This window comes from Aotus nancymaae, unplaced genomic scaffold (assembly GCF_030222135.1).
Source record: "Aotus nancymaae isolate 86718 unplaced genomic scaffold, 86718_ANA_hifiasm-v0.15.2.pri h1tg000033l, whole genome shotgun sequence".
NCBI lineage: Eukaryota > Metazoa > Chordata > Mammalia > Primates > Aotidae > Aotus > Aotus nancymaae.
The window spans coordinates 10,621,780-10,647,175 of NW_026988447.1; the positions used below are offsets into that span (position 1 = coordinate 10,621,780).

At 35.6% G+C, this 25,396-nt stretch overlaps 1 protein-coding gene across 4 annotated transcripts in view; it reads left to right on the forward strand.

Moving 5' to 3' along the window:
• The window catches only part of PDGFC (platelet derived growth factor C), a 219,570-nt gene that overhangs the window by 188,130 nt on the left and 6,044 nt on the right, over positions 1–25,396 (forward strand). For 3 of the 4 annotated variants that reach the window (XM_012448489.3, XM_012448487.3, XM_012448488.2), the window contains 2 exons: positions 20,183–20,390; positions 25,153–25,370. In XM_012448489.3, coding sequence (XP_012303912.1) covers positions 20,183–20,390; positions 25,153–25,370 — 426 coding nt within the window. The remainder of the gene's footprint in view (positions 1–20,182; positions 20,391–25,152; positions 25,371–25,396) is intronic. The other variant, XM_012448490.3, reaches the window with a different exon arrangement.

Sequence of the window (25,396 nt, forward strand, 5' to 3'; positions counted from 1 at the left end):
GTCTACTTGTATTCGATGATATTAAAAGAGATAGTTTGTTGAAATTACACCCTATCGTTGAGTTTGCTTCCCCCATTATTTGAAGAACTCATCAATCTTCTAGTACAGGAATTTCAGGTTCAATTAGTGGTTTCTGAGTCAACACTCCAGAGTCCGTCTGTCCCCCATAACTGTTTGGTGCCAATGGCAATACGCAAGGTGAAGGTGAAGGTTTCCTGCATACTTCTGGATATCTTTAAGTTTCAGAGAGACAAAAGAAGAGGCAAGAGTGATGACTTATGTATGACTGTCTGACAGTAGTATTTATAAAATACAGGAATGTAAAATTTGTTCTCGGTGTTATAATTGGAAATGCAGATTAAAGATTTTGGAAACCATAGTTGTTCATTGTTTAGATAGGTCTGTAGACTTCCTGAACTATGCACACTATGTGGAATTGGCCTTTAGTCTTATTTGCTTTGTGTATTCATGGCATTTCTGCCTGAAGATAATGTATTTTTGGTGGAAATAACTTGTCATTCAGTTGAAATATTTTGCTTGTAAGATGCTGGAGTTTCAAAATATTTCTCTGCTCATGTATGTGCACCTGTTTCCCTGCTTTTCTGTTTTCTGATCTTGACATGTTTGTTTTTGTTTTTAAAAAATGTGCTGTGTGATTTTTCATGGAATGTGACTTTTACATTCTAACTCAATTCCAAATTGGCTCAAGTGTCCCACCAATACACTGTTTGTTTAATAATTCATGTTATAAATAATTATATTGACAGTATCTTTTCCTTCATATATTTGGATTGTAGCTCCAGTGAAACCTGTATTATTTGCTCTTTTATCCAAATTCTATATTAAATAGATAGTAGTATTTATTCACTTTCCTAACCACCCACCCACCAAGCTTCAGTGTGCTACTTTTGAATTTAGAACATTAAAAATTTCAGTTTGCTGGTCATGTTTGTTTTAAGCATAGACGAAGATGCTAGACCTTTTCCTTGGACCTTGAAATTGAGATAAATTTTTTACAGATGTTCACCACAGTGAAACTGCTTTTTATATTTCCCTTTTGATCTCTTTGAATAATAAACGGGAGGATTTCAGTAGATACATCAAGGTTTCCAGGCTTTCCCAAAATATATTTGAAAGTTCATGGCCAAATGGAGATTTGGCTTTCAGGCCCATCCTAGGAAAAGTGTTAACATCACTGCTACCACACTCATATGTATTACTCAGTGAGGACATGTTTTTAAATATGTTTTAAGACTTCTCTTTGTTTTCCATCTTTGTAAGGTTACCACAGCTAATGTATTTTATTACTCTTTGGGCAATTTCAATGTGGTACATGGGATACTAAATAATTAAAGCTAAATAATTAACATGTAGAAAACAAAATAAATACATAGAATTTCATTTTAAGATTTAAATGTGTAAAATCTGTATTTGCAATACTTTGTATTTAGCAGATTTTCCCCCAGTTAATGTGTGAACCAGTTCTTTGGAATTCAAGCTTTTTTAAAAATAATTCTTTATTAGGTCATTTTAGTCTTTACCTTGTTTCCTCTGGCTTTTTTGTTTTTATTATTATTATTATTTCCAAAAGCTGTTGTTACTATATGCTTGATTAAAAGAAAATTTATTTTTGAAGTCTCTGAGCTTGAATGTTTTAAAGCATGTCAAACTCAACACAGTCGTTTCTGAATTTCCACGTTACTGATAAATACATGATAAGTTGGACATCAGCAATAATAATTGTACTTGTTTACAGGAATGATTGCAATTCGTCCAAATGTCTTGAGATCAGAGCCTGTCTTACCTTTGTATTTTCACTTTATAGCAGGGCACCTAGGACATAGTAAGCACTCCAAAATTTTAAGTGAATAAATGAATGATAGATATATCTTTCATTGGTGTTCTGGTGGCAGAGACAAATGTTCCTGTAACAGCAAGCAGCACAAGGTCATTAGTAGTACTGACTGGGAAAATGCCAGGCTTTGCATTGTATTGTGGTAAACCAAATTCCTGAAGCCCAAAGCCAGAGAGCCACAGCCCTGAGCTCCATATGAATGTTGATCCTAGGAGAAAAATCCCTGGTGGTTTGCCTGAGGAATCATTGGCACCTTCAAGATGTGAAACTGATGTCTATGTAGGATCTAAAGTGTAAAAGTCAGGCAGGAAAAGATTCAGATCATACGGAGTATGATCTGAAAAACATCCAAGTTGCCACCCTGTGCCAGAGGAACTTAACTAATTGGGTTGCCCAGTTCTCAGTATGGCATCATAACAGTTATACCTAATTCGTATCGTGCATTTCCAATTACAGAATATTTCACATGCATTAACATGTTTAGTGAATATTTATGATGAAAACAATTTCAGTAAATAATTGGAATAAATTTTGGGGTTCACATCTTAAGGTTAATATTTTCATTGAGAAAAATTGGGGTGGGTAGAATTTGCAATAGACATACATTGGTTGCTGATGGCCAATTTAGGGAGAAGATTGTCTTTGTATTGTTAATATTTAGATGTTTTTACTCTACCCAAATTCATAAAGTTTCAGCATTTGAAAAAACCTTTAAATTGTTTTTACATACCTTCCGTCTGATTCTCAACCCCCTTTCTTCCCAAACAAAATGACTTTGTGACTATGGCATAAAATTTATGCATTCATTATCTCTTAGCTCTTAAGTCCACTCCATTTTTAACTAATATTGTTTTTAGAAAGTTATTTCCTGTATTAAACAAAAATCTTTCTTCTTTCAACTTCCTCTTATAGATCCTCATCTTTCCTTTGAAGCTACCTGCAATAATTTTACGGTCTTCACCATTACTAATGCATGCTTATTACATTATAAGATATAATTATGCACATTATTTTATTTGAGCTGCAAAGCAATCCATTCAATTAGACAGCTTATGTGTTATTCTCTGTCTTACAGAAAACTACACTAAAACACAGAGAAAATAAGTAATTGGTCAGTGATCACACTCATAAATGATAAATGGTGAATCCAGGGTCCACGCCCAGGCCTTCTGATTTAAAATTCCATTTCTTGCCATGATACTATGTTGCCTCAAAGTATTCTTTCTAATTTTTGTGATGTCTTATAAATTCTTTACTTCTTCAGACTATATATCCTTAGCTTCTTTAGTTTCTTGATTTTGCAGCCACTTCTTAAGTGACCTGATTTTCACTAAGAGCAGCAAGATGATGAATGCCAGCCGGTGTGTGTGTGTGCATGTGTGTGTACAGGTGCAGATCTTGCAAAAAGTTCATGGACTTCTGGCTGGTATTTATAAAATATTTTGTAATTATACCCAGACTTTGAATGCCTCCATACACACAGTTATTTTTTGTTTATCTGAGTCTGTCATCTTAAGTAAAATTTTACGTAAGCAGTTTCAAAAACAAGTGTGTATTATCATGTGCCATTTCAGAGGCACAGAGTTTTCAAGCGAAGAATTATAGGCTTTTCTCTTATTTTCTATAGTACCTTTTTGTGAAATCAGAAAAATTAATTTCTTTCTAGACAGCTGTTCAAGAATCTTAAGTTTTTCTGTCTGCACTCTGTATTTGATTAGAGGGAAGAACCTCACATCTTAGCAACTTCATTCATTCTGGCTAGCACAGAAAATAAATGTTTTCAGGTTGTAGCAGTGGATTCAATAAAATGAAAGTATTTCCAATATTCACTTAAAAACTGCTCTGCCCAGTAGATACAGGATTATACCAGGCTCTAAATAACAAAGGAAGAGGTTACCCCAGTTTCAACAATTATATAATTCTATACTCAAAACCCAAGAACAAACTCACCACTTCCTGAATTATGAATAGCAGTAGCACAAGCTGAAACCACAGTTGATCACTGCATATAAAACCACAGTTTTCTTAGTACTTGTATATAATTATTTCCATAATATTCTCCATAAAATAATTAGAAGCCAGAAAGTATTTCTGCATGAGTGAATAAGGAAGACATTTAGGAAGATAAATTCTTTTAAAGTAACCATTTCTGAAAAATGGTTTTAAAAACAGCATTATATTTGTTACATCAGCATTCATATTAACGAACTTAAATAGTCCTCTTTAAAACTGATTTCTCGGAAACTCTACTGCTTACACTGAATGTTTCAAGTCCCCTGAAGCTAACACTTTGAACCAATCTTACTCTTTCTTTGAGGCTAATTGGTTAGAATATAATTAACATTAGGATTTGAATTTCACCAGTTTTCCACATTGAATAAGAAGCATCATTGAATTCATTGTGAAAATGGCCAATTGCTCAATTCAAGTAAGGTTTATTCACCCTGCTGGGTTTCTGATACTGAAATTTAACTTTTTACTTATTATAAACTTTTATCAACTTGTCTTCAAAAATCTCTAAAATACAGACTCACAAATTTAATATCTCCTAGCAAAGTTCTTAAAGGGCCTCAGTAACAAAAGTAACTATTGATCTTGGTAGCTTTTCGAGGTTCTGGAGATTCTCTGTGGACACCCAGGCATCTTTCCTTCAGCTCTCCTGTGTATTTGTCTTTCCTTGCTCTCAATGTGTTCTCTGTGTGTGTTTTTTCCCTCCTATCACTGCAGCATTTGCCTAGTTTGACTCCTTATGGGTGAGACTCCTTGTCCAAGATTATTGGCCAGCACACTCGATTTAAGAATGCTCTGGAAATACTCAACCACAGAATTATGCCTCCACACCATGAATGTTGTCCATGAATGAAATCCTGTTGTCATTCTCTGGACTTGATTTAGAGTCAAATGCTCTGTAGTGCTGCTGGGTAAACATTTGGCATCTTCTTTGTGTATCTTCTCTGCTCCTCTCCTGGACTGTTCACCTTACATTTTCCCTTTCTTCAAGCCTCTGGCATTGTTTCCCCTATCCTCACTCTTAGATAATAATTTTCTTTCTCTGTCAAAAAGAGATTACAAGCCATCAGAGAAGGACTTCTGCACACTTTCCTCACGCTGCTTACCTGCATGTCTCATTGTCCCTGAGCTGTGACTTTCCTCCCTGTGACCTGGCCGAACACGTGTGCCTTCCTTACTCCATCTTGTTCATCTCTGGACCGCTCAGGTGTGCCTCCTGCACTCTTCTCTCTCCTCCTCCTCCTCCTTTTTTCCCTTGGCCATTCTGTTAGTTCATTCCCCTCAGCACACCAATAAGGCTATTACTTCTCCCATCTTTAAAGAAATATGTGCTTCTCCTGATCCCACCTTGTCATCCAGCTATCACCCATGTTGTCTGCTCCCTTCTCAGCAACTGCTCAGGACGGTTATTTTGCATTCACTGCCCTCTTTTTAATCTCTCCTAAACTCATGCTCATCATGTGTTTTGCCTCATCCTTTGTCAGAATGGCACTTGGTACTCCACAGCGACATATTGCTAAATTCAGTGGAAAATCCTCAGTCCTCCTGTTATAAGACCTATCGTCAGTGATTGAGACAACTGATTCTTTGCTTCTTTTCACTGAACACTTTGACACTTGGTATCTATCTGGATCAGCACCCTCTCCCTGTTTTCCATCTATCTCTCTGGCCACTCCTCAGTCATCTTCCCTGGTTCCTCCTTCTCTTTCTCTGAACTGGGATTCTGGCAGTGTTTCTAGGTTCAGTCTCTTTTTTAGTAGACATCACTTTAGAACCACAGCACCTCTTCCTAATAACTCGTTCGACAATCTAGTCCAGTCTCATGGCTTTTAGTAATACCCATAAGCCTCTGGATCTCAAATTTAGGTATCTAGCCCATCTAACCTAGAATCTTCTCTTGAATATCCACACACCTCTCAATCTTTCCATTTGGATTACTGAAACTACTTCTGAGTGGCCTCCCTGTTGCAACCATTGCCTTCCTGCATTCTGTTTTTAGCGCAGCAGTGAGTATGATCCTTTTAAACATAAGGCAGATGATGTCATTCTTTTCCTTGAAACTCTCCAATAGCTCCCAACTATGGTTGCCAAAGTGAAAAAGTAAAAATACAGGATGCCTAGTTTTATATGTGCATTTCAACTAAACGATGAATGATTTTGTAATTTGGGAGCCATACTTATACTAAAAGATTATTCATTGTTTATCTGAAATTTAAATGTGACTGGGCATCCTTTGTTTTATCTGACAGCTCTTCTCCCCAGTCACCCAGAGTAAGTTCTTAATCCTCACCACGACCTACAGTGTCTCCTTGTAGTCCTATCACCAACCTTTTGTCTAGCCACCGTGTCCCCTCTTTGCCATTCCTTGAGTTGAATTTACCTAACATACTTCAAAACAGATTATTTGCCCTGCTATTCCATATCTGTGGGATGATCTTCCTCACACAGCCCCACAACTTAAAGCCTGAACTCCTTAGGGTTTTGCTTGCACATCAGCTTCTCACAGAAGCCATGACTGTCATTCTTGTCTCCTTCCTGCTTTCCTTTTCTCTGTAATACATTTCACCAGCTAACATTCTGTATGCATTATTTATTTTGTGTATGGTCTATTTCTCTCCAATAGAATATGTATTTTATAAATGCAGAGATGTTAATTTGTTTTGTTCACTGCTTGATCCTCAGCACCTAGAAGAGTGTCTGGCTCATATTAGATCAGTATGTATTTATTGCAAATGAATATATATTATATAAATGGTGATAAGATAATCAAGAGCCTATTAGTGTGATTATGAATGCCCATATTATCTACAGGATGATGTTGCTTAGTTTCACAATATCCTATCTGAAATCAGCTGAAGCAATGAAAATTTTGAGAGATCAAGGTAGATGTTAGGGAAATAAAGAGGATTCCAGAGCATTGTATACTTACGGCAAAGCGATACAGAGTAGAGGGGCAGGGTAAAGAATAAGGCGAAGAAAAGAATGTAGGAAGATATTTATCAAATGACCTTGAACTTTGTGGGAAGATATTGATCAACTGACCTAGAAGTTTACTAAATCTCACTGTGACTTTGCATCTCCTGAGTATTCTAGCCCTGCCCAATGTAAACATTAGATTCTACATGCAAAAAATACACATTATGTTAATAGTCTCATAAATTGATCTTACTTGATAGAATTTTACCTTTTGCAACTGCATGAATGTTACACTTTCAGGAGTTGGTCATCTCTCACTTGTACTGACAACGCTGTTCAGTCACCCCTTTACTTGATGCAGGCTGCTCCCTTTCTGGACCGCTGTACATCAGGTGGATACTTTGCATATCAGATTGAGGACTGATGGATCTACTTTGAGAAGTTTATTAAACTTTGAACAAGACGCAGTTGCCCACGTCTGTAATCCCAGCATTTCAGGAGGCTGAGGCAGGCAGATCACCTGAAGTGAGGAGTTCACGACTAGCCTTGCCAACGTGGTATACCCCGTCTTTACAAAAAATACAAAAATTAGCTGTGTGTGGTGGCACACACCTGTAATCCCAGCTACTTTGGAGGCTGAGAGAAGAGAATCCCTTGAACCTGGGAGGTGGATGTTGCATTGAGCCAAGATCCTGCCACACTGCAGCACTCCACGTTCCAGCCTGAACAACAGAGTGAGACTCCGTCTCAAAAAAAATTCAAAACGATAACATCTTAGCCTGGTTGTCCTTAGTCTCTGCCTATGCAGGATATGAATCATCCTGTTTGCTTTATAGTTTAGATCACAATGACAATCATATCCCTGAGCTATTAGGAATCGTTTCTACATGGTTCCCATGTACACTAAAAATTACTGAGAGTAAAATAGACCACTGTACACACATAAAGTGTAATCATTTATTTAACAATTTTCCAATGGTAAACATTTAAGTTTTTTATTTTATTTTTAATTTTCTCTATTAACAATACTACAATGACTATCCTTGGATTATACTTCTGATTATTTCCTTAAGATAAAAATTCTGAATATGGAATTATAGGATGTGAAAAGAGGACATTTTTAATGCTTGTGGAAAATACTGTTGAATTGTCTTTCAGAAATACTCTGACATTTTACTCTTCTTTACAGCTTATGAGAAAAATAGTTTGCCCTGTCTTTATCTACAGTTGACATTCATGCTCCTCTGTCTTCAAATTTTTTTCTTACTGCAAATATACACATATTACTGTACTTATTATATTAAGCTTTTTTCAATCTTTCTTCTCATAAATCCATCATTCTTTCTTATTTTTTTCTTCTTTCAAACTTAATGAAAAAGTTTTCCTTGCTTTCTCCATTTCACTGCTTCTTAAGGGGCCTCTTTCTTCCTTTCTTACTTCAATGAAACTTCTCTATTCCTAAAGTCACAAAACAACACCTGTTGAATAACTACAGTGGCCTGTTTTTACTCCTCTTTCTTCTTGATCTCTCCATCACTTTGGTGTTATTGTCCCTCTCTATTCCCCAAAACTGTCTTCTCCTTGGAGGCAAAATCACTAACACCTCCAGGATCTCTGTCCGACCCTTAGATCGATCTACTTTCAGACACCAGTGCTGGTTGATCCTGTGCCTTGGCCTATGCTCTAAGTATGGGGAAATCCCATTTTCCTGTCTTCCATCCTCTTCTCTTTTCATTGGTGCTCTTACCCCATGGCTCTAACATTTGACATTTGTATATGTTAATGACTGTCATTCTCTATCCCAAGCAAGTCCTCTGTATTTAATGCCACGGAAATGTTTGCCATTGTCCGTTGGATGTATGCATGTCAGTACACCTCTACTTATTATAAATTGACCCGACCTGAACTGTTTCCTTCCTTCTTACCAATTTTGCCTATGTTAGTTACAGCACTGTTAATGCATTCTCTCAAGTTAGAATCATTTAAAATTAAGGATATCTTTTCTCTCCCATCTCATCAGCTACCAATTCAGATTGGGTCCACCATGGTCATGTACTTTGCCACCCTTCTTTTCATTTGTTTTCCTCAATGGTGGTAATCAATCAGTTCATAAAGCATACTTTTATTTTTAGCATTTCACTAATATTATTCTCTCTGATCCTGAAACTATTGGAGATCAAAATATCCGAAAGTCATTAAGATTTGGCCCCTACCACGAAAGAATTTGAGACAAGTAGGAGAGATGTACAATTATTTCATTTCAGTGTAGTGCTAGAGAGATGAACAGAATTATACAGGATCAAAAAGGTAGACCAACTTAGAGGTAGTCGTATATATAGAGGGAGAGGTCTCACTAGTGGAAGCCTGCTGGTGAAGCCGAGTCTTTTACTGGTGAGTAGTGATTAGCCATATGATGGGGCGATAAAGGCAGTTATTAACAAAGGGCAACATCGGGAGCAAAGGTTCAAATACCGAAGCCTTGTTCATGAGTCCCACCAGAGTCTTCATACCCCTTTCTCCCCACCCAAGGTAACTCCTCACCTAAAATAGAAGTAGAAAGCAAGAAAAATTAAACTTGTATGTATCCCACCTTCATTAAATTATCTTTAGGCTCTTGCACTGCTTTCTGATTAAGTCCAATTCCATAGCATGGCATGCACAAAGGCTTCCCAATCAGACCCCAATTCATTCCTGCAGCCTCACCTCCCACCATCTGCTCCTCCCCTAATAGCAATGCTTTGTCACAGTCTTCATCTTTTTCTTCACTGAACATCATTTTTTTTCCAACTCAGTTTCCTTGTAAATGTCTAAAGTGCTTCTCCCTTCTAATCTATATAATAATTACTTTTGAATTCTCTAAGCTCTAGATTAACTTTCATCTCTTCTTTGTATCCCCTCCTTAGTTCCCCAGGGAGATTTAATCACTCTCACAGCACTTGGGTTTTCCCCTCTGTTGTAGTCACGACCTAAAGAACACAGGTTTGTGCTTCAAGAGATACAAACTTCACAATATACATATTTTGTATATATGTGTTATACATATACATCAGCTGGATAATGAATGATATGAATAGTGATGATAATAATCAGCATATATTATTCATCTTCTTCATTTGGTGTAAGCACATGAGAGGAGTATAATACAGTCTACTGAATGATTTCGCTTTGTATCCGACCCTGTTTTCAGAGCCATATCTTGCTTATATCAATAGAAGAAGCCTTCTCAAGTGTGTTTGAGGTGACCATACCAACTTTTCATAAAAATATTCTGTGTTCTCTGTTGCCTCGAGTGATCCTTTTGACCTGCCCAGAATTCTGGCTTTGAGACACAGTCTCATTTTAGTGTGGTGACCAACAGGAAAAAACATGACCAAAGAGCATACAACTGTTGATGCTTTTATTTTTTGGAAGTGTTCAGATCTGTGGATAAGTACTAAAGATTTTATAGCAGAATAGGGGTGTCACAGAGTGATTTAAAAATGTAAAAAGAAATGACCAAGCACTTTGTAAAATAGTTATCACTCATATTTTTCTCCATTGTTGAAACAGGAATGGCATGTTGACTACTTTATAGAAGTTTGTTTTAATATAATACTGTACATTGTAATTAAGATAACAGTGACACAGTGGGCCTCACTGTTGAAATCCTAAATTTTGCATGAGATTTTTTTGTTGGTTTCATTTAATATAAAGGTTCTACAGGCAAAGAATATGCATTCAGAAAACTGACATAGGAATAGTGATCTAAGGATATTACTATACTTACTATTTTTTAAGTTCTTTAGCACAGAGGTATTCGTGGCCATAAAGATTTATTTGTTGATGTGTAATGCCCATTTCTCCATCCAGAACAGCTATTGAACATAAATCTGTCTTAGAAGAGAAAAAAGTTTGTTCCAGGATTTTCCTTGTAGAGCTAGGCAAGCTCTCGTTTGCCACATCAGTCTAGAAAGAATGTTGGACAGAGATGTCATTGAACGCTGACTGAAGAGGTCGTGCCACTCCATACAGCACAGACCAGCATGAATCATGAGCTGTGTCTTTTAAAATAATTACTTATCTTTGCTCAACTTGGTACAACTTGGATAATTAAATATATAGTAAATATGTGTAAGATAATCTCTAAATATGTGTAGTGCTGAATTGTTTATTACATTTTTTAAATATGCTATTTTGCTTAATCCTTATACGAGTTTTTCTAGGTCAGTGGAATCATCCCTCCTTTGAATGTCTTTTCCTACATACACCCACATAAATGAGGTGATCACCATGTAATTTTGACAAAGGCCCCATCTGCTATGGCTGTTAGGTTGGCTCCCCTACACTAAAGAAGACAGTATTGTTTGCATTGTCAGCAGTAGCGGGGTTAGTGAGTGCCTTCTGACCAGATTAAATACACCTGGGAGGGATGAATGGCAGGTTTCAAAAGGCATACTGCATTAATTGTACAAAGCCCTTCGATTGAGTTCCACTGTGAATAATCTATGGAAGGTTTAAAATAAAGGCCATTTGTTAGTTTAAAATGTAAAAGCAGATATGTTTTTCTAGAAAAGTAACTGGTATTTTTACTAATACCCTGTAGAACATTAGTTGTAAAATGTGTAAATTTCTGTTATTTAATTCAGACAACAATGGCAAAGGCAAAAACAGGGAGACCAGTTAGAAGACTGTTTCACATGTTGGCCTGAATTGTAAAGTGACATCAGTGCAAGTGGGGAAAATGGTCAGAGTCTAGACACAGTGTGAAGATCAAGCCAAGGAAACTTGATGTGGGGTATGGAGTGTAGCACAGAAAAAGAGAGGAGCAAAGTACGACTGCGAATTACGGAGCTGGCATTTACTGAGATGGTAATAATGTGTTGGTTAGAAATAGGAATTTTCTGGTAGTCAGTGTATAAATTATATGCAATGCTTTGAAACTATAGAAGATTACCAAGGAGAACAATGTAGACAGAAATTAGAGAAGGTCCAAGCGGAGACCCTTGGGACACTCCAGCATGGAAAAGGAAGGTGGTGAGGAGGAAACAGCACTCAGAGCCAAGGAGAAGCGTCTTGTCAGGTAGGAAGAAAATCTGCAGAGCACAGTGTGTGAAAAGCCTCTTACTGCTGATTGGTCAATTAGTAAAACTGAAAAAACAGACCATTGAATTCAGCCATGTGAGGGTCATTGCTGGCCTTTGCATACACTGAATTATCTCATTTTTCCCCTCAAAGCAATTCACTGGGGGATTTTTCTGTTGTCCTGTCAGTTTCAGCTACTTACACTCTTTTTATACTGTCAAGCCATTTTAAAGTAAATAACTCAGTACCTTTGTTTCTTATTCAAAATAAGGTCTACCACTCAAGGCTCATACTAAACTAGAATGAAGTTGAGTGTATTATCCACCTCTTTAACTTATTGAACATATAATTGACAGTGTCTACCAATACAACCACTATTCCTGAGCTAGATTTCCACAGAACATTCCACGACTTCACTTGATGGTGGCTGAGTGATACATTGAATAAATATTGTACTGTAGGATGCATTTCTGTCAGAAAGTGTCTTCAGAGATTCTGGGTTTGGGGTACATGTTGTTTCATATTTTGCAGTGAAGGTGTGTTTTTCTTCCAACAGTTCTTAGTTTAGGTTTTCTTTCATTGGAAGTTCATCACTGTTAGGCATTTCTTAAGTATCATAACAAAGCAGATCCACAAGCATTCAATGTAAGATTAGGAAAAAAAAGTCATGTGATACTTTGTTGTCAAACACTTGCCACTGATAGATGTTGTTTTAGCTTTTAAGGCTTGTCACATTGTTTATTCAGAGGAATAATTTTTCAAATTTTAGTAAAAAAAAAAAGAAAAAAAACCTTAATTTTGGCTTCTCACAGATGCCATTGTGGAAAACATTCCTAGGACTGTGTGATTTAGTCATCTCATGAAATTCTAGTTTTCAGCATTGATTATTATAACCCACAGTTTGACCTAGGAAGTGGAAAACTGTGTGTTGACTGTGACTCACCAGCCAACAATGAGCCTGCTCTGTAGTAGAGTTGACTTCTATGGAGACCTTCAAATCTAAGGTGCTAGCACTAGGATGAAATTTTTTCTTTAACTTGTAGACCACTAATGCTTTAAGTGAGAAGTAGCAGTGTTTGAGAATAAAAGTGTTTTAGTTTGTAAATCTGGTTGGATGGTGGTTGCTCTCAAGTTTCATGATGACAGGAAAATTGAGTCCACAGCAGTTGTTTCATCCATCAAGTTGGTAAGAAGCTCTACTTGGTACATAAAAATTACTTTTATTTAATACAACACTCTTGGCAGAATTAGCCATCTCTTTTTTCATATATCCATTCTGCTCAGGAAGACTTCTTCTCTCCAGGGTTTTTCTGAAACCATGAAACTCATGGCCCTTGAAGGCCAGTTGCAGATTTGAACCTTAAAAAGTATCGCTTTTAAATGCTGGCTCAGACACTTGTTACACCAGACTGTTGCTGTGATGGGTTATATAGATATGTCAAGGTTTTGTCATGCTCTTTTAAGCCTTGATCTGAATGCAATTGGCCACCTTCCCTAGGATTTCTCACTTAAATATATAATCTGCATTACCCACATCATATTAAAACATCTGTTCTTGAGGAAGAATGCAAGCATTTGCTTTTCTTTGCCTGCTTAAAAATAATTTAAAAACATAACCCAGATAATTTTTGGATGAATTCAGATAAAAACATAGGGAAAGGCAAAGAAGCATGTTTAAATGAATTGTTTCAGGACATTCTTGTGTCTTTACAGAACCTTCCGTGAGTTGTTCCTGGCAGACATTTGTGTCTGCATGCCCTGCTGGCTGCTAGGCTCTTTAAAAGTAAGACCTCTGTACAATACATCAGTTTGACATTATATAAATGAGATTGGAGACACCTTTAAGAAGTGATGTGTATACAAGGCTGAACATTTATTGTCTTCTCCTCAAACACCTGATCATTTTATAATATGGTTTTGTTTTTAACTCCAACAATAAAACCTAATCTGCATTCCTAACTCTCTGTTAGGTATGAATGGATTGAAAGCTTTCTTATCAGCTTAAAGTGTACTATATGCAGTTGACTAAGAAAGTGGCAACATAAATCTCTGTAGGCCGTAACAGTTTTACAACAGTTGCTATGCTACTCGAGGTAAACATTTATATGTGTGTATTGGTTCAAGGAAGATTCATTGTAAATGTGTTTTTAAAATTGTACTGGCCACAAAAATCCTAATAAAATGACAAGCTGTGGTTTTTTAGAGGTAAGTAACGACTTATTGTGAAATTATAAGCAGTTCAGATCGTACTATTCCAAACAGGAAGTCAGCTTTTCTTCTTTCTAAAAAAAGGGGAAAGATGTTCACAAGTGCACAAAGCATTTAAGGTAGCCACCATAAAATACAGAACACTGAAACACTGATTTTTGAGAGTAACACTGGAGAAGTCAATAAGAAGACTTAACTTTCGCAGCCAAACATGCTCTCTTGAGCTCGTTCCTATGGCCGTTATTATGTCTAAACTCCTGGGCTGCCAGTTACTTTTCATTAATAAAAATAGAAATATATTTGTTTTTCAGTAATTCTTACATACTAAGTTCACTTTTTATCATCCACATTCACCAGGATTGGTGTGATACTTTTTTGGTTACTTGTGTGGTTCATAATAGCAGATTCTCATTTTAGCTTTGTTTTGGCAAGAAAAAACTCTCTTCTATGATGCAGCATACTTGGCTTCTGTAGAATAAGCTTCATAAGGGCAAAAATTTTCTTCTGTTTTGTTTATGGTGCTCACCTCACAGAGTTTTACTTGTTTTATTTGTTTTATTTTTATTTTTATTTTTATTTTTGTTTTGAGGCTGAGTCTCGCTTTATCGCCTAGGCTGGAGTGCAGTGGCCCGATCTCTGCTCATTGCAACCTCTGCCTTCTGGGTTCAAACGATTCTCATACCTCAGTCTCCCGAGTAGCTGGGATTACGAGTATGGCCAATATGCCCAGCTAATTCTTTTTTGTATTTTTAGTAGAGATAGGGTTTCACTATGTTGGCCAGACTGGTCTTGAACTTCTGAATCTCAAGAATCTACCTGCCTTGGCCTTGGGAAGTGCTGTGATTACAAGTGTGAGCCATCACACCTGTGTGAGCCCTTACAGGTTTTTAAATAAATGCTTGTTGATTGATTTAATGGACATGGCTTTTCTTGCTCTTATGATAGATAAGGGGAGAAGTTGCTGGCATATATTAGCATTGTAGGACCGCCTTAACAAAATACCACAGACTTAAACAATGGTGCCTTAAACAATGGAAACTTGTTTTCTCAAAATTTTGGTTGCTAGAAATTGAGATTAAGGTGTCAGCAAGTTTGATTTCTTCTGAGACCTCTCTACTTGACTTGTAGATGTTCATTTTCTTCTTGTGTCTTCAGTTGGTCTTCCCTCTCTACCCTGTCTGTGTGAAAATTTTCTCTTATTATGAGAACACCAGTCATATTGAATTAGGGTCCACCCTAATTACCTTACTTTATTGATCTTTTTAAAGACTCTGTCTCCAAATACAGGCATTCTGAGGTACTGGGAGTAGGACTTTAGTGGAATAGATATTTTGGGTGGACTCTGATTCATCTCATAACACAGCATGTATCTACATTCCTTTGAACATTTTTGATACCGATTTTCTAAGCATGGATCTGTTTCCTTCAGATTTTTAGGACCATACTGCTGCTATTTTCAAGCCAGACATGCTTTCTAGGATATTTGATTTCCTAAAGAGCTGGGTAAACTTCATGTACTCTCAAAACAATATATATATGTAAATGTAGAAATATACCACAGTTGTACCACAGGGCAGTGTTTCCCAAAACTCACTGATAAGCTAAAACAACCGGGAGCTTTCAAAGAAAAATAAAGAAACAGAGCTCAGTCCCATCATTGACTTACTAAAGTGGTTTATTATATTTTTGAAGCTCTCAGGATAATTTTGGTGAAGCTGTATTGGACCCTCTTGTATCTGACAATTACATAGAATTTTTAAATGTAAAAGCTGGCAAGCAACTTGAAGGTGGTTGAATTTAGCTACATATGTTGTAGTGGAGGAAACTGAGGCACAGATAGATTACGCAGTTTACTCAGACTCTCTTCCCTACATGTGAGTATCTCTGGGATTTAGGGTCCAGTGCCTTGACTCCTGCTCACGCTTCTCTCATTATCATGTTGTCATTCAGAGTGTAACTTTCATCAGAGAAGTTTAAAGACCTCATTTTGTATAGGATCCTTAGCTCATGGAGCTGACATTGCAGAAATGTACTCTTTGCCAGGACACCATCACATTGATTTCAGATGCCTTTTCTGCTCTTTGACAATCTGTCGTTACAAAGTAATAGACCTAAAGGGGTCTAGGCTAGGGCCACACCATCACCAAGGTTGTCGTTACTGCCCTGCAGGTGATAGCACAGAAGCCGTTCTCTGGTTTTGGTTTCGTCGTCTGCATTGCTGAACACCAAGATACTCTGTTCCCATTTGTGTCCATTGCCATCCACTAAATTATCTTACCATAGCCTATAGCTTAAAAGTACACCGTCATATTTTTATGAAGAATAAAAGAAATACAAAACAGAGAATGTAAAAATCCAATTCAAGTCAAGGCATATTTTGCATATTCTAACCAGTTTAACAGCCCAATCATAAGTGTTTTTAAATATCAAAGGTAAAATGTTAGAATTGTCTGGATACTAATTAGGGGAGAAAATGCTATTGTCTGTAATGAACAGTGGTATTTTGTTAGAGAGAAAAGGAAAACTTAAAAATTCAAATACTTTTTTCCTGTAACTTCTTTTTTCATTGGCTCCCCCTTTCTCTCTGAGAGTGCCTTTAAACAACTTAGAAAAGCAGAACTTTGAAATTGAACAGCTTGGCTGTTCCTTAAACAGTGGGTGGGGTGACAGTCATGAGAAGGCCCTTAAATAGAAGCACCACTTCTTCTGTTCTGTCCAGGGATTGATTCTTTGAATCCCTGGAACTTATGTTCATTATTCTTTCCTGTTTTTTGGGTGGGGACCACTGGGTGTGGGGTGTGGTGGGGAGACAGTTGTCTTTCTAAATTTATCTTTTATTTTATTTTATTTTTTTCCTGAAACAAAGCCTCACTCTGTCACCCAGGCTGGAGTGCAGTAGCACGATCTCGGCTCACTGCAACGTCCGCCTCCTGGGTTCAAGTGATTCCTGTGCCTCAGCCTCCTGAGTAGCTGGGATTACAGGCACCTGCCACAGCGCCCGACTAATTTTTGTATTTTCAGTAGAGATGGGTTTTCACCATCTGTTGGCCAGGCTGGTCTCAAACTCCTGACCTCAGGTGATCCACCCGCCTTGGCCTCCGAAAGTGCTGGGATTACAGGTGCTGGGATTACAGTTGCTGGGATTACAGGTATGAGCGACGGCACCCAGCCTCAAATTTTAATTTAAATATTTAGAAGCTTAGAGATTTCTAACACCAACTGATATATACATACAGTAACAGAAGATGGTTTTCTCTCTACCATTAGCATGTGAGGGTATTGCTATGAAGATTGGAGATACTTCACTGAACTCAAGATGTGCATCTTTTGTTTGCCCAATATTACAAGCTTATTTTGCCTTCTTTTGTATTAATATTTTGAATTTTATCTCAGCAATATTGATTTCAGTTACAACTTTGTATTGCTTCAAAAGGAATGCTCTATTCAGAGAGTCTCCAACAGACTGGAAGCAAAATAAGTCAACTCATTCTTGGATTATAGTCTAATTGAAAATAGCCTGCATAATAATAATATTTCATGCTTAAAATATACATCTGCACCCTGAAAATTTAACAAATAATGTATACTTTTTGTATTAACTTACTAGCAACCACTTATTTTCTCTCTACAGATTTTGAAACTTACCATTTGTAATAATACTATTCTTTAATGATTACTGACCCCTTAATTTTTACTTTACAAAATATTTATATGCATATATAGGCTTATATTTTTGAAATATATAAAACTTTTCATTAACCATTTTACACTATAAATTTAATCAATAGTAACTAAATTGGCTAAATTAAAATTAAAATCTTTTTTTAGATCAATGTTTATATCTATAATAGAGTTTTCAGTCATAGTTCTATCAAAGCAATTTTGTGTCATTGGACGATTATAGAAAACACTGGGTAACAAAAAAAATAGATTTAGTTTCTGCTCTCAGAGTTTAACAGTTTAATGGGTAGAGCAAAAACATCATAAAATAATAAGAAAATATCTTAGTCCTACTATTTTAGCCAGATCCCTGACATTATTGAAATTAAGTCTTTAATAGTAACCATTGTACTATATACATGTACTTATGCATATCCATGTATCTTAGCATGTCCTGTAACATACTGTCATAAACCTCAAATATATAAAATAAAATGTATTTAAAAAACAAAAAGATGAAAGGAGTAACAGCTGAGTGGAGACTTGGAAAGTACACGAGTAATCCAGGCAAGGAAAGAGACCAGACAGTGTCATTCGACTGTGCTCTTCTCACAATGCACACACAGGCCTTGGAACAGTGTAGTTACTCAATAAACTTTTGTTTAAAAAAAAAGAAGATGAAATCACTGTTGGCCCAAGGCTACCACATTCATTTCTGCCAATTATACTCTGTAAGAATATCCCCCTGTGGGCAGCGGGGAACCCACAAACCCATGAGCCCTAAGAAGAGTTGTGCCTGTCCAGAGAAAGGTGCTCCTCTTCCTAGTTTACTGGGCAGCTTCTGCTCTTCAAGTCAAGTGCTCACAGAGCAGTCTGCAGAGGGAGTCTCTTTCCGATTGACCCAAAAGACATATATGGGACACCGATGATTCCCTTGTGCAAGGTTTCATGGATGAATTGGGTTCTTGAAAAGGTCATTGTAATGGTGACGATTTATGATGTGGATCAACATGGGGGGAGTTTTTGCATGTGGGATGGGGGCAGATTTAGCATAAGTTAAGGTACAGAGTCTGAGATGAATATTACATGTGCAGTAGTCAGTGAAGAGACTAGATTGATTGGAACAAAATGTGCATGCCTGATAAGTGGCAGATTAAATGGGAAGGTGAGCAGAGGTCACTTTGTGAGGGCTCTGAATGCTGTGTAAGGAATTTGGATTTTATCCTCCAGATGAGAAATCATAGGCATTTGTCCCAGTTCATCATAGGATCAGTGATATCTTATTTAGTAGATTAACCCAGGATTATGCAGCATAGAACAAAAGGAGAGAGATGATTAAAGGGAAGGAGATAAGGTTAGAAGCGGCTATATATAGTACATGTTTTTAGTATCTAGCCCAGGATTGAAGTCATGAGAGTGAAAAGGAAGAGCTGATGTGTTAGTGCTTCCCCATTTATGAGCATTTCGATTGCTTCCAGTCTTTCTAATTATTGAACATATTTCCATGTGCATAAGTGAATGAATAGTCAGTGCTTATCAGTTAATCAGCTGAAGTGTAGTGCCTACGGTACACTAACTTCTGTAGACAGAGCAGAGGAATTCCAATTTAATCCTATCCTCACTAATCCTTTTTTAAATTCTTGCCAGTCTCATCACTGTGAAATAGTATCCCTTTTTCGTATGTGAAATAATATCTCTCTTTGCATTTCTCTGATAACGAATGAAGTTTAGCATATCTTCATATGTTTATTGACCATTCAAGCTTCTTGTCTAGATTATGCCCATTTTTTCTATTGCATTTGTCTTTAGTTTTGCATATTCTGGATACTAATCTTGTGACAGTCACATAGTTTGGCAGGGTATTCTCCCAGTGTTTCTCTGATCTCTTAATTTTGTATATTAGGCATTTTATATTAAAAAATATATTGTAGGCAATTTATTAAGCTGCTTATTTATGATTTAGGCATTTTCTATCTTGAGTAACAAGTTCTTTAATGTCAAACAATTTCTGCCTGTATTTTGTTCTAGATTAAAATTTGGGCTAATTATTTCTTACTCAATTTTTAATTTATGTGACGCTAATTTGCATAACTACCAGGTAATTTTTCAGATTAAGGAAAATGAAAAGTGGAAAAGAAAAGGACAATTTTGTAAACTGTATCATAGTTTTCTTTGTAAGTCTATTAATTGAACCATGATGATATTTTTAATTTTTGTATATGACCAAGAGATATCCACATCCATCACGGTGTGTGATAATGAAAATTAATGTCTTTTTCATTGATTTTTACAGGAAATCTTTCAGAGTTCACCTTCGTGAAGTCTTTGCAGAGTAGTTACTTCTAATTGGGTTGAATATAATTTCCTTTCGCACATATTTCCGGCCTTGGTCTTCATAACTTCTTGCATATGTCCAGAGGGAATACATTGTCGTTTTTAAAACAGTTAACATAGGATTCATTTTACTTTCAGCAATTCACAGAGGCTGTGAGTCCTTCAGTGTTACCCCCTTCAGTTTTGCCACTGGACCTGCTTAATAACGCTATAACTGCCTTTACTACCTTGGAAGACCTTATTCGATATCTTGAACCAGATAGATGGCAGTTGGACATAGAAGAGCTATATAGGCCAACTTGGCAAATTCTTGGCAAGGCTTTTGTTTTTGGAAGAAAATCCAGAGGTAAGCTCCCTCTTCAGATTAGAACCTCATTTAATTTTCTTAGCAGCTAATGTTTCAGATTCTTTTGCGACAGCTTCTAAAGGGTAGATTTTAAAATTCATCAGTAATATATTCAATAAATTTTCTTAACATCTGAGGATATTTATATATTGAATAATAATATATACAAAAGGAAGAACTTAGTTATAACCCAGTGAGTGTGGAAAATTGAAAGGGATAGGTCTGAAAATTCCAGTTATATTTCATCTTCAAAAATATCATTTTGATGAAGGCTTTCATTGATTACAAAAATCATTGCTTACTGAAACCTAATAATACTTGGAATATGTTGATTTCGAGATTCAAGAGAAATTATCATAGCTGCAAAACCAGGTTAGGGGTAGAAAAATGGGATGTTCTACAAAAGTGTTTGTCTACAGTGTCTCCCATGGGTCAGTATTTTCTAAATATTTGCATTTTCTAAGCCTAGACACCTATAAAAAATATGAAAAATGACATTGACCCAGCATAAAGTAGAATTAGTAGTTTTCAAGGTAGCATCCATAGCAAGAAAACAAGAACCTAGAAGAACCCACACCATAATAATTTTTTTTAATTTGCAGTTGAAGTATGCACTTTTGCCCATATGGGCATATCTTTCTCTAAGAATGAAGTGAAAGTGCTATTAATTAAACCCCATTCTACATGGCCAAGAAATTGGAAATAATGTTAACTGAATTTTCTCTAAGTTTACCTAATTTTTTTAGTAACATTAGAATTGAAAAGTATACATATCAGACACAAATGAAAATGTATAGAAATAACTGTTTATTTACAATACACTCAAAAAATCTGTTTTAGTCTGTCAGAAGCAGTGAAATCTACCACTTTAGAGAAAGTAATGACAGCCTAGAGAATTTATGTGAAAGGAACAATGTTCAGTTAATTTGAGCCATTCACAAGGGCAGATTGCAGCAGACTTGCTCTTCTAAATCTTGTCAGAAGGAAACCCAATTCCTGCCCTTTCCTGCTCTAAGAGTGGCAGCTCTTTTGGATCATGAGCTTTAATCTCAGCAGGTCATGTTCAGACTTGCCCAGCCCTGGTATTTCATTATGCCAACAGACGTGGTTTCCTTTTGGCAATATTTGAAATCGGCGTTCAAGTGCATGGGCAGCCGAATCCTATCCAGATGCTGAAAGCTGTTACATATTTATAAGATTTGATCTTGATGAATAACTTGATGAATAACTTACAAACAACATTTCCCTTCCCTCCCACTTAGGAACAGGAAGATGAAGATCTGCAAGACTAGCTGAAACATCCATGAATAGAGCCCTTGTTAGCAAATTTGAAGTTGATTATCATGTTGATCTGTAAGAAGCAGGGGCAGTGAATCAGGTTCTAAACTAAGATCTAGTTTTTTGACAGCTGATTTCTGGATTTGAGCCTAAAAACCTCCCTTCTAGCCAAGGCTTTGTGTCTGAAACTGTACGCCTGGTGCTCAAAGATTTGGCCAGAGGCTAGCTTGCATTCAAAAGCATCGGAAGCTGAACCAGGTCTTTCAAATATTCATTTAACACTTTCAAAATTGAAGCCCTTTGCAGTTTGCCAAAACTATTAACTTTTTAAGCATACAGTAAGTGTGAGAAAAGCAGTGTATATTTTTGGAACTTTACATAAACTAAAATGCAGGCGTGGGATAACATCTATGTAGACAAAACCAACTCCCCTCCTGAGAGTATCTCTACAAAGGAATAAGGAGTAAAACTTTTAAAAGCATCTAATTAGACATTGAAATAGATTTTCCACAGAATAAACATATCACAGTGTTACCACATTCATCTTAGAAAGACCACCCTCAGATTACATTACAGTAATAGACTATCTTTGGACTGAATATCTTAAAAGAATGAAGAACTAACAAAGAAAAATATAACCTTTTTTGTAGTAAAACTTAAAATATTGATGATATTTGCTTTTAGAAATAATGATTTTGCTTGGTGATGTGCTCAAAATCTGCATTCTTTAGAAAAACAAACTAATACATCTTTTGTCTTAGGAGATAATTATGGAAAGGAAAGAAAATCTGAACATCAACTTTTACTTTAAAAATATTTTGTGAAGGGAAACTTCTTTAATATTGTAATTAAGCTATTTACAAAGTATGTTTTGGGGCATTATCTTTCTTTTTTCCTTTTCCTTTTTCTCTTGTTTTCTTTGCCCTTTTCCCTCCTAAAAGTACTATACAGTGTTTCAAGAATATATGACACAGGACTTACTTTAACGAAGCTTCTGTGTGTTTGAAGCCTTAGCAGTAGGCAGCATAAATTTCAAATATGAAATGCCAAATTTAAAATCTTTAATTATATTTTTAGAAAACTGTGGACTGCATTAATGCTTTACTTTTTTTCCTTTCACTTTCTTCCTCTGGTTCAGGGTTTTCATTCATCCCTTGCTACTGCTACAAAAAAAAAAAAATACTGTATTTTCTAAGTCAAGCTTAACTAGTACTTAAAAAGGGCTTTTGACTTTTGTGTCAAACATGATAAATGAGTGGAAGCTAAGTTAAAAGTGTGTTTAAATTTTCACATTGTAGCAGGTATCACAACTTAGTTCACTTGGGAAATCTGTTGAAACTTTTATTGTGGTTAAGTAAACATTTTAAAGGGAACATATACAATCTCTTTCTATTATCATGAATTATCATATTTAAAACTGTTTGACATAGGTGAATATGCTTTGAGAGCTGAGAGCTTCTTCACTCACATGCTAAAGAAGTATAGTTCTTAAATAAGCATTGAACATTTTGGCAGCCAGATTTTGTGTTTGTGCATATTTTTAAGACTTCTTCCTCCTTGCCCAGGCATTAACTACTAGAGAAAAGAGTCAAATAAGCTCATATAGACTTTTAACAACAAAAGAGGAATGTGTACATATACTATTAGATCAGAAAAATGAAACCAGGTAAAATATGTGATATCATTTAACATAATGAGCTCATTACTTTTAAGGGATAAGTTGGTCTATTCAGGGCATTTGAAAGAAGGATTTGCTCTTCAATATTTAAAAGCTTTGCTTTCACAGGATCATTTTCAGATAAAAAAGAAATCTTTCAGTAGCCAAATGAAACAATGATTTTCCCTTGAGTTAGAAAAATAATTTTTTAGCTCAATAAGGTGTTGAAATGGACTTATTGAATTAGAATTTCTGTGGTGCTTTCCTACACTTGACTCAAGTTTTAGTCTATCATGCAGTTTACATATATTTATAGTTTCCAATTTACCCATGCATAATTTTATAATACATTTCTTAAAATACTTAAATTATCAAGGACAATGAAGACAATTAATCACATATGTAGCAAATCCAACAAAATAAGCATTTGATTCTTAATTACCTTGTCATTTAAAAATTAATAAAAATTAGTTCTTAATTTAAAAAATTGGATCCCATCGTGACCATTTCTACTTGAAGCCATCTTTAACCGGAAAATATTTTCTTTTTTCTTCATTCGTGTCTGTTTTCCATATTAGTGAAAAAGTATTTAACTAGGTTTATTGTATTTTAGATATATATATATCATATATATATTATTTATATTATATTATATGTACATTATTTAGATATAATATATATATTATATATTATATTTTAGGTTTATTTTATTTCTAAATTTTTAAAAATATTTAGGAGGAAAAAAACCCTAAAGGAACATATGTTTTCTGATAGTATTCAATGTCATTGGCATTGCTTTATTTGAATATTTCTAGGGAAAGAATAGGAAGAGATATAAGGCAGAAAATAAATTATATTAAAAATATTTATTCTAATAGTAATTACCTACTGTTCGTGTGATATGTATAAATTCATATTGAACATGACATGTTATTTTGATGTAATTTTCCTGAGGCAGAATCATTTTGTATTTAAAAACAATGGTTCTTTGAGGATTTATTGCAACAATCTGATGAAAGAATATTTTGTTCAGTCCTCAAAAGTAGGTATTCTTTCATAGAATAAAGCACAAACCACATAGTTAACCAACTTGTTAAAGGAAAAGAGACGGGTTATAAATTAGATATATTAAATATTTCTTCCACCCATTAGCAAGGGAAAGATAGTGATCTGAAGGAGTTTAGTTAGGCTAAATTTCCAAGATGGGAAATTATTCAATACATTTGGAGCAATCCCTTCCTACAACTTCTGCTCTTATAAAGTGTGTCATTTTTTTCACTCTTAGTCTGCACAGCTGTCTTAAAGTGTGCATTTTCTTCATGCATTTTCTATATTTTATGATTCTTATTGCCATAGAGATTACAGAAAGTACTAATGACAGGTTTCAATATATTCTTTACTAATTATAAGAGCTTTAAATCCTTTTAGGAATTTTGTTTTTCATCAAAGTATTCATCATTTTGCATTTTATTCTTATCTCTGTGTCTTTTTTTTTTTTTTTTTTTTTACTAAGGTTAAAGCATGTGGCCCTTTTGTCTCTATAAAGTTTCCTATTTATAGCTTTCAACTGTTTTGTTCGCTCTGTTCTTAATATTACACAATGGCATCTCTTTACTGGTCACTAGGTCATAGCTTTGTTTACTATGAAATAGAAAGTCCGATTTGTAGTTGTATATCTCTAAAATCTACTTAAAATAAGAGGGGGTATTGTTACGGATATTGTTCATGAAATAACATAAGATTTCTTTATGAAGAGGGCTTAATGAAATACATTCAGGCCAAAAGCATCAGCATCTATTTTTCTTTGCTTTCTTTTATGCCATATAGTGGTGGATCTGAATCTTCTAACAGAGGAGGTAAGATTATACAGCTGCACACCTCGTAACTTCTCAGTGTCCATAAGGGAAGAACTAAAGAGAACCGATACCATTTACTGGCCAGGTTGTCTCCTGGTTAAACGCTGTGGTGGAAACTGTGCCTGTTGTCTCCACAATTGCAATGAATGTCAATGTGTCCCAAGCAAAGTTACTAAAAAATATCATGAGGTAGGTATATAATTTTCCTTTTGGTT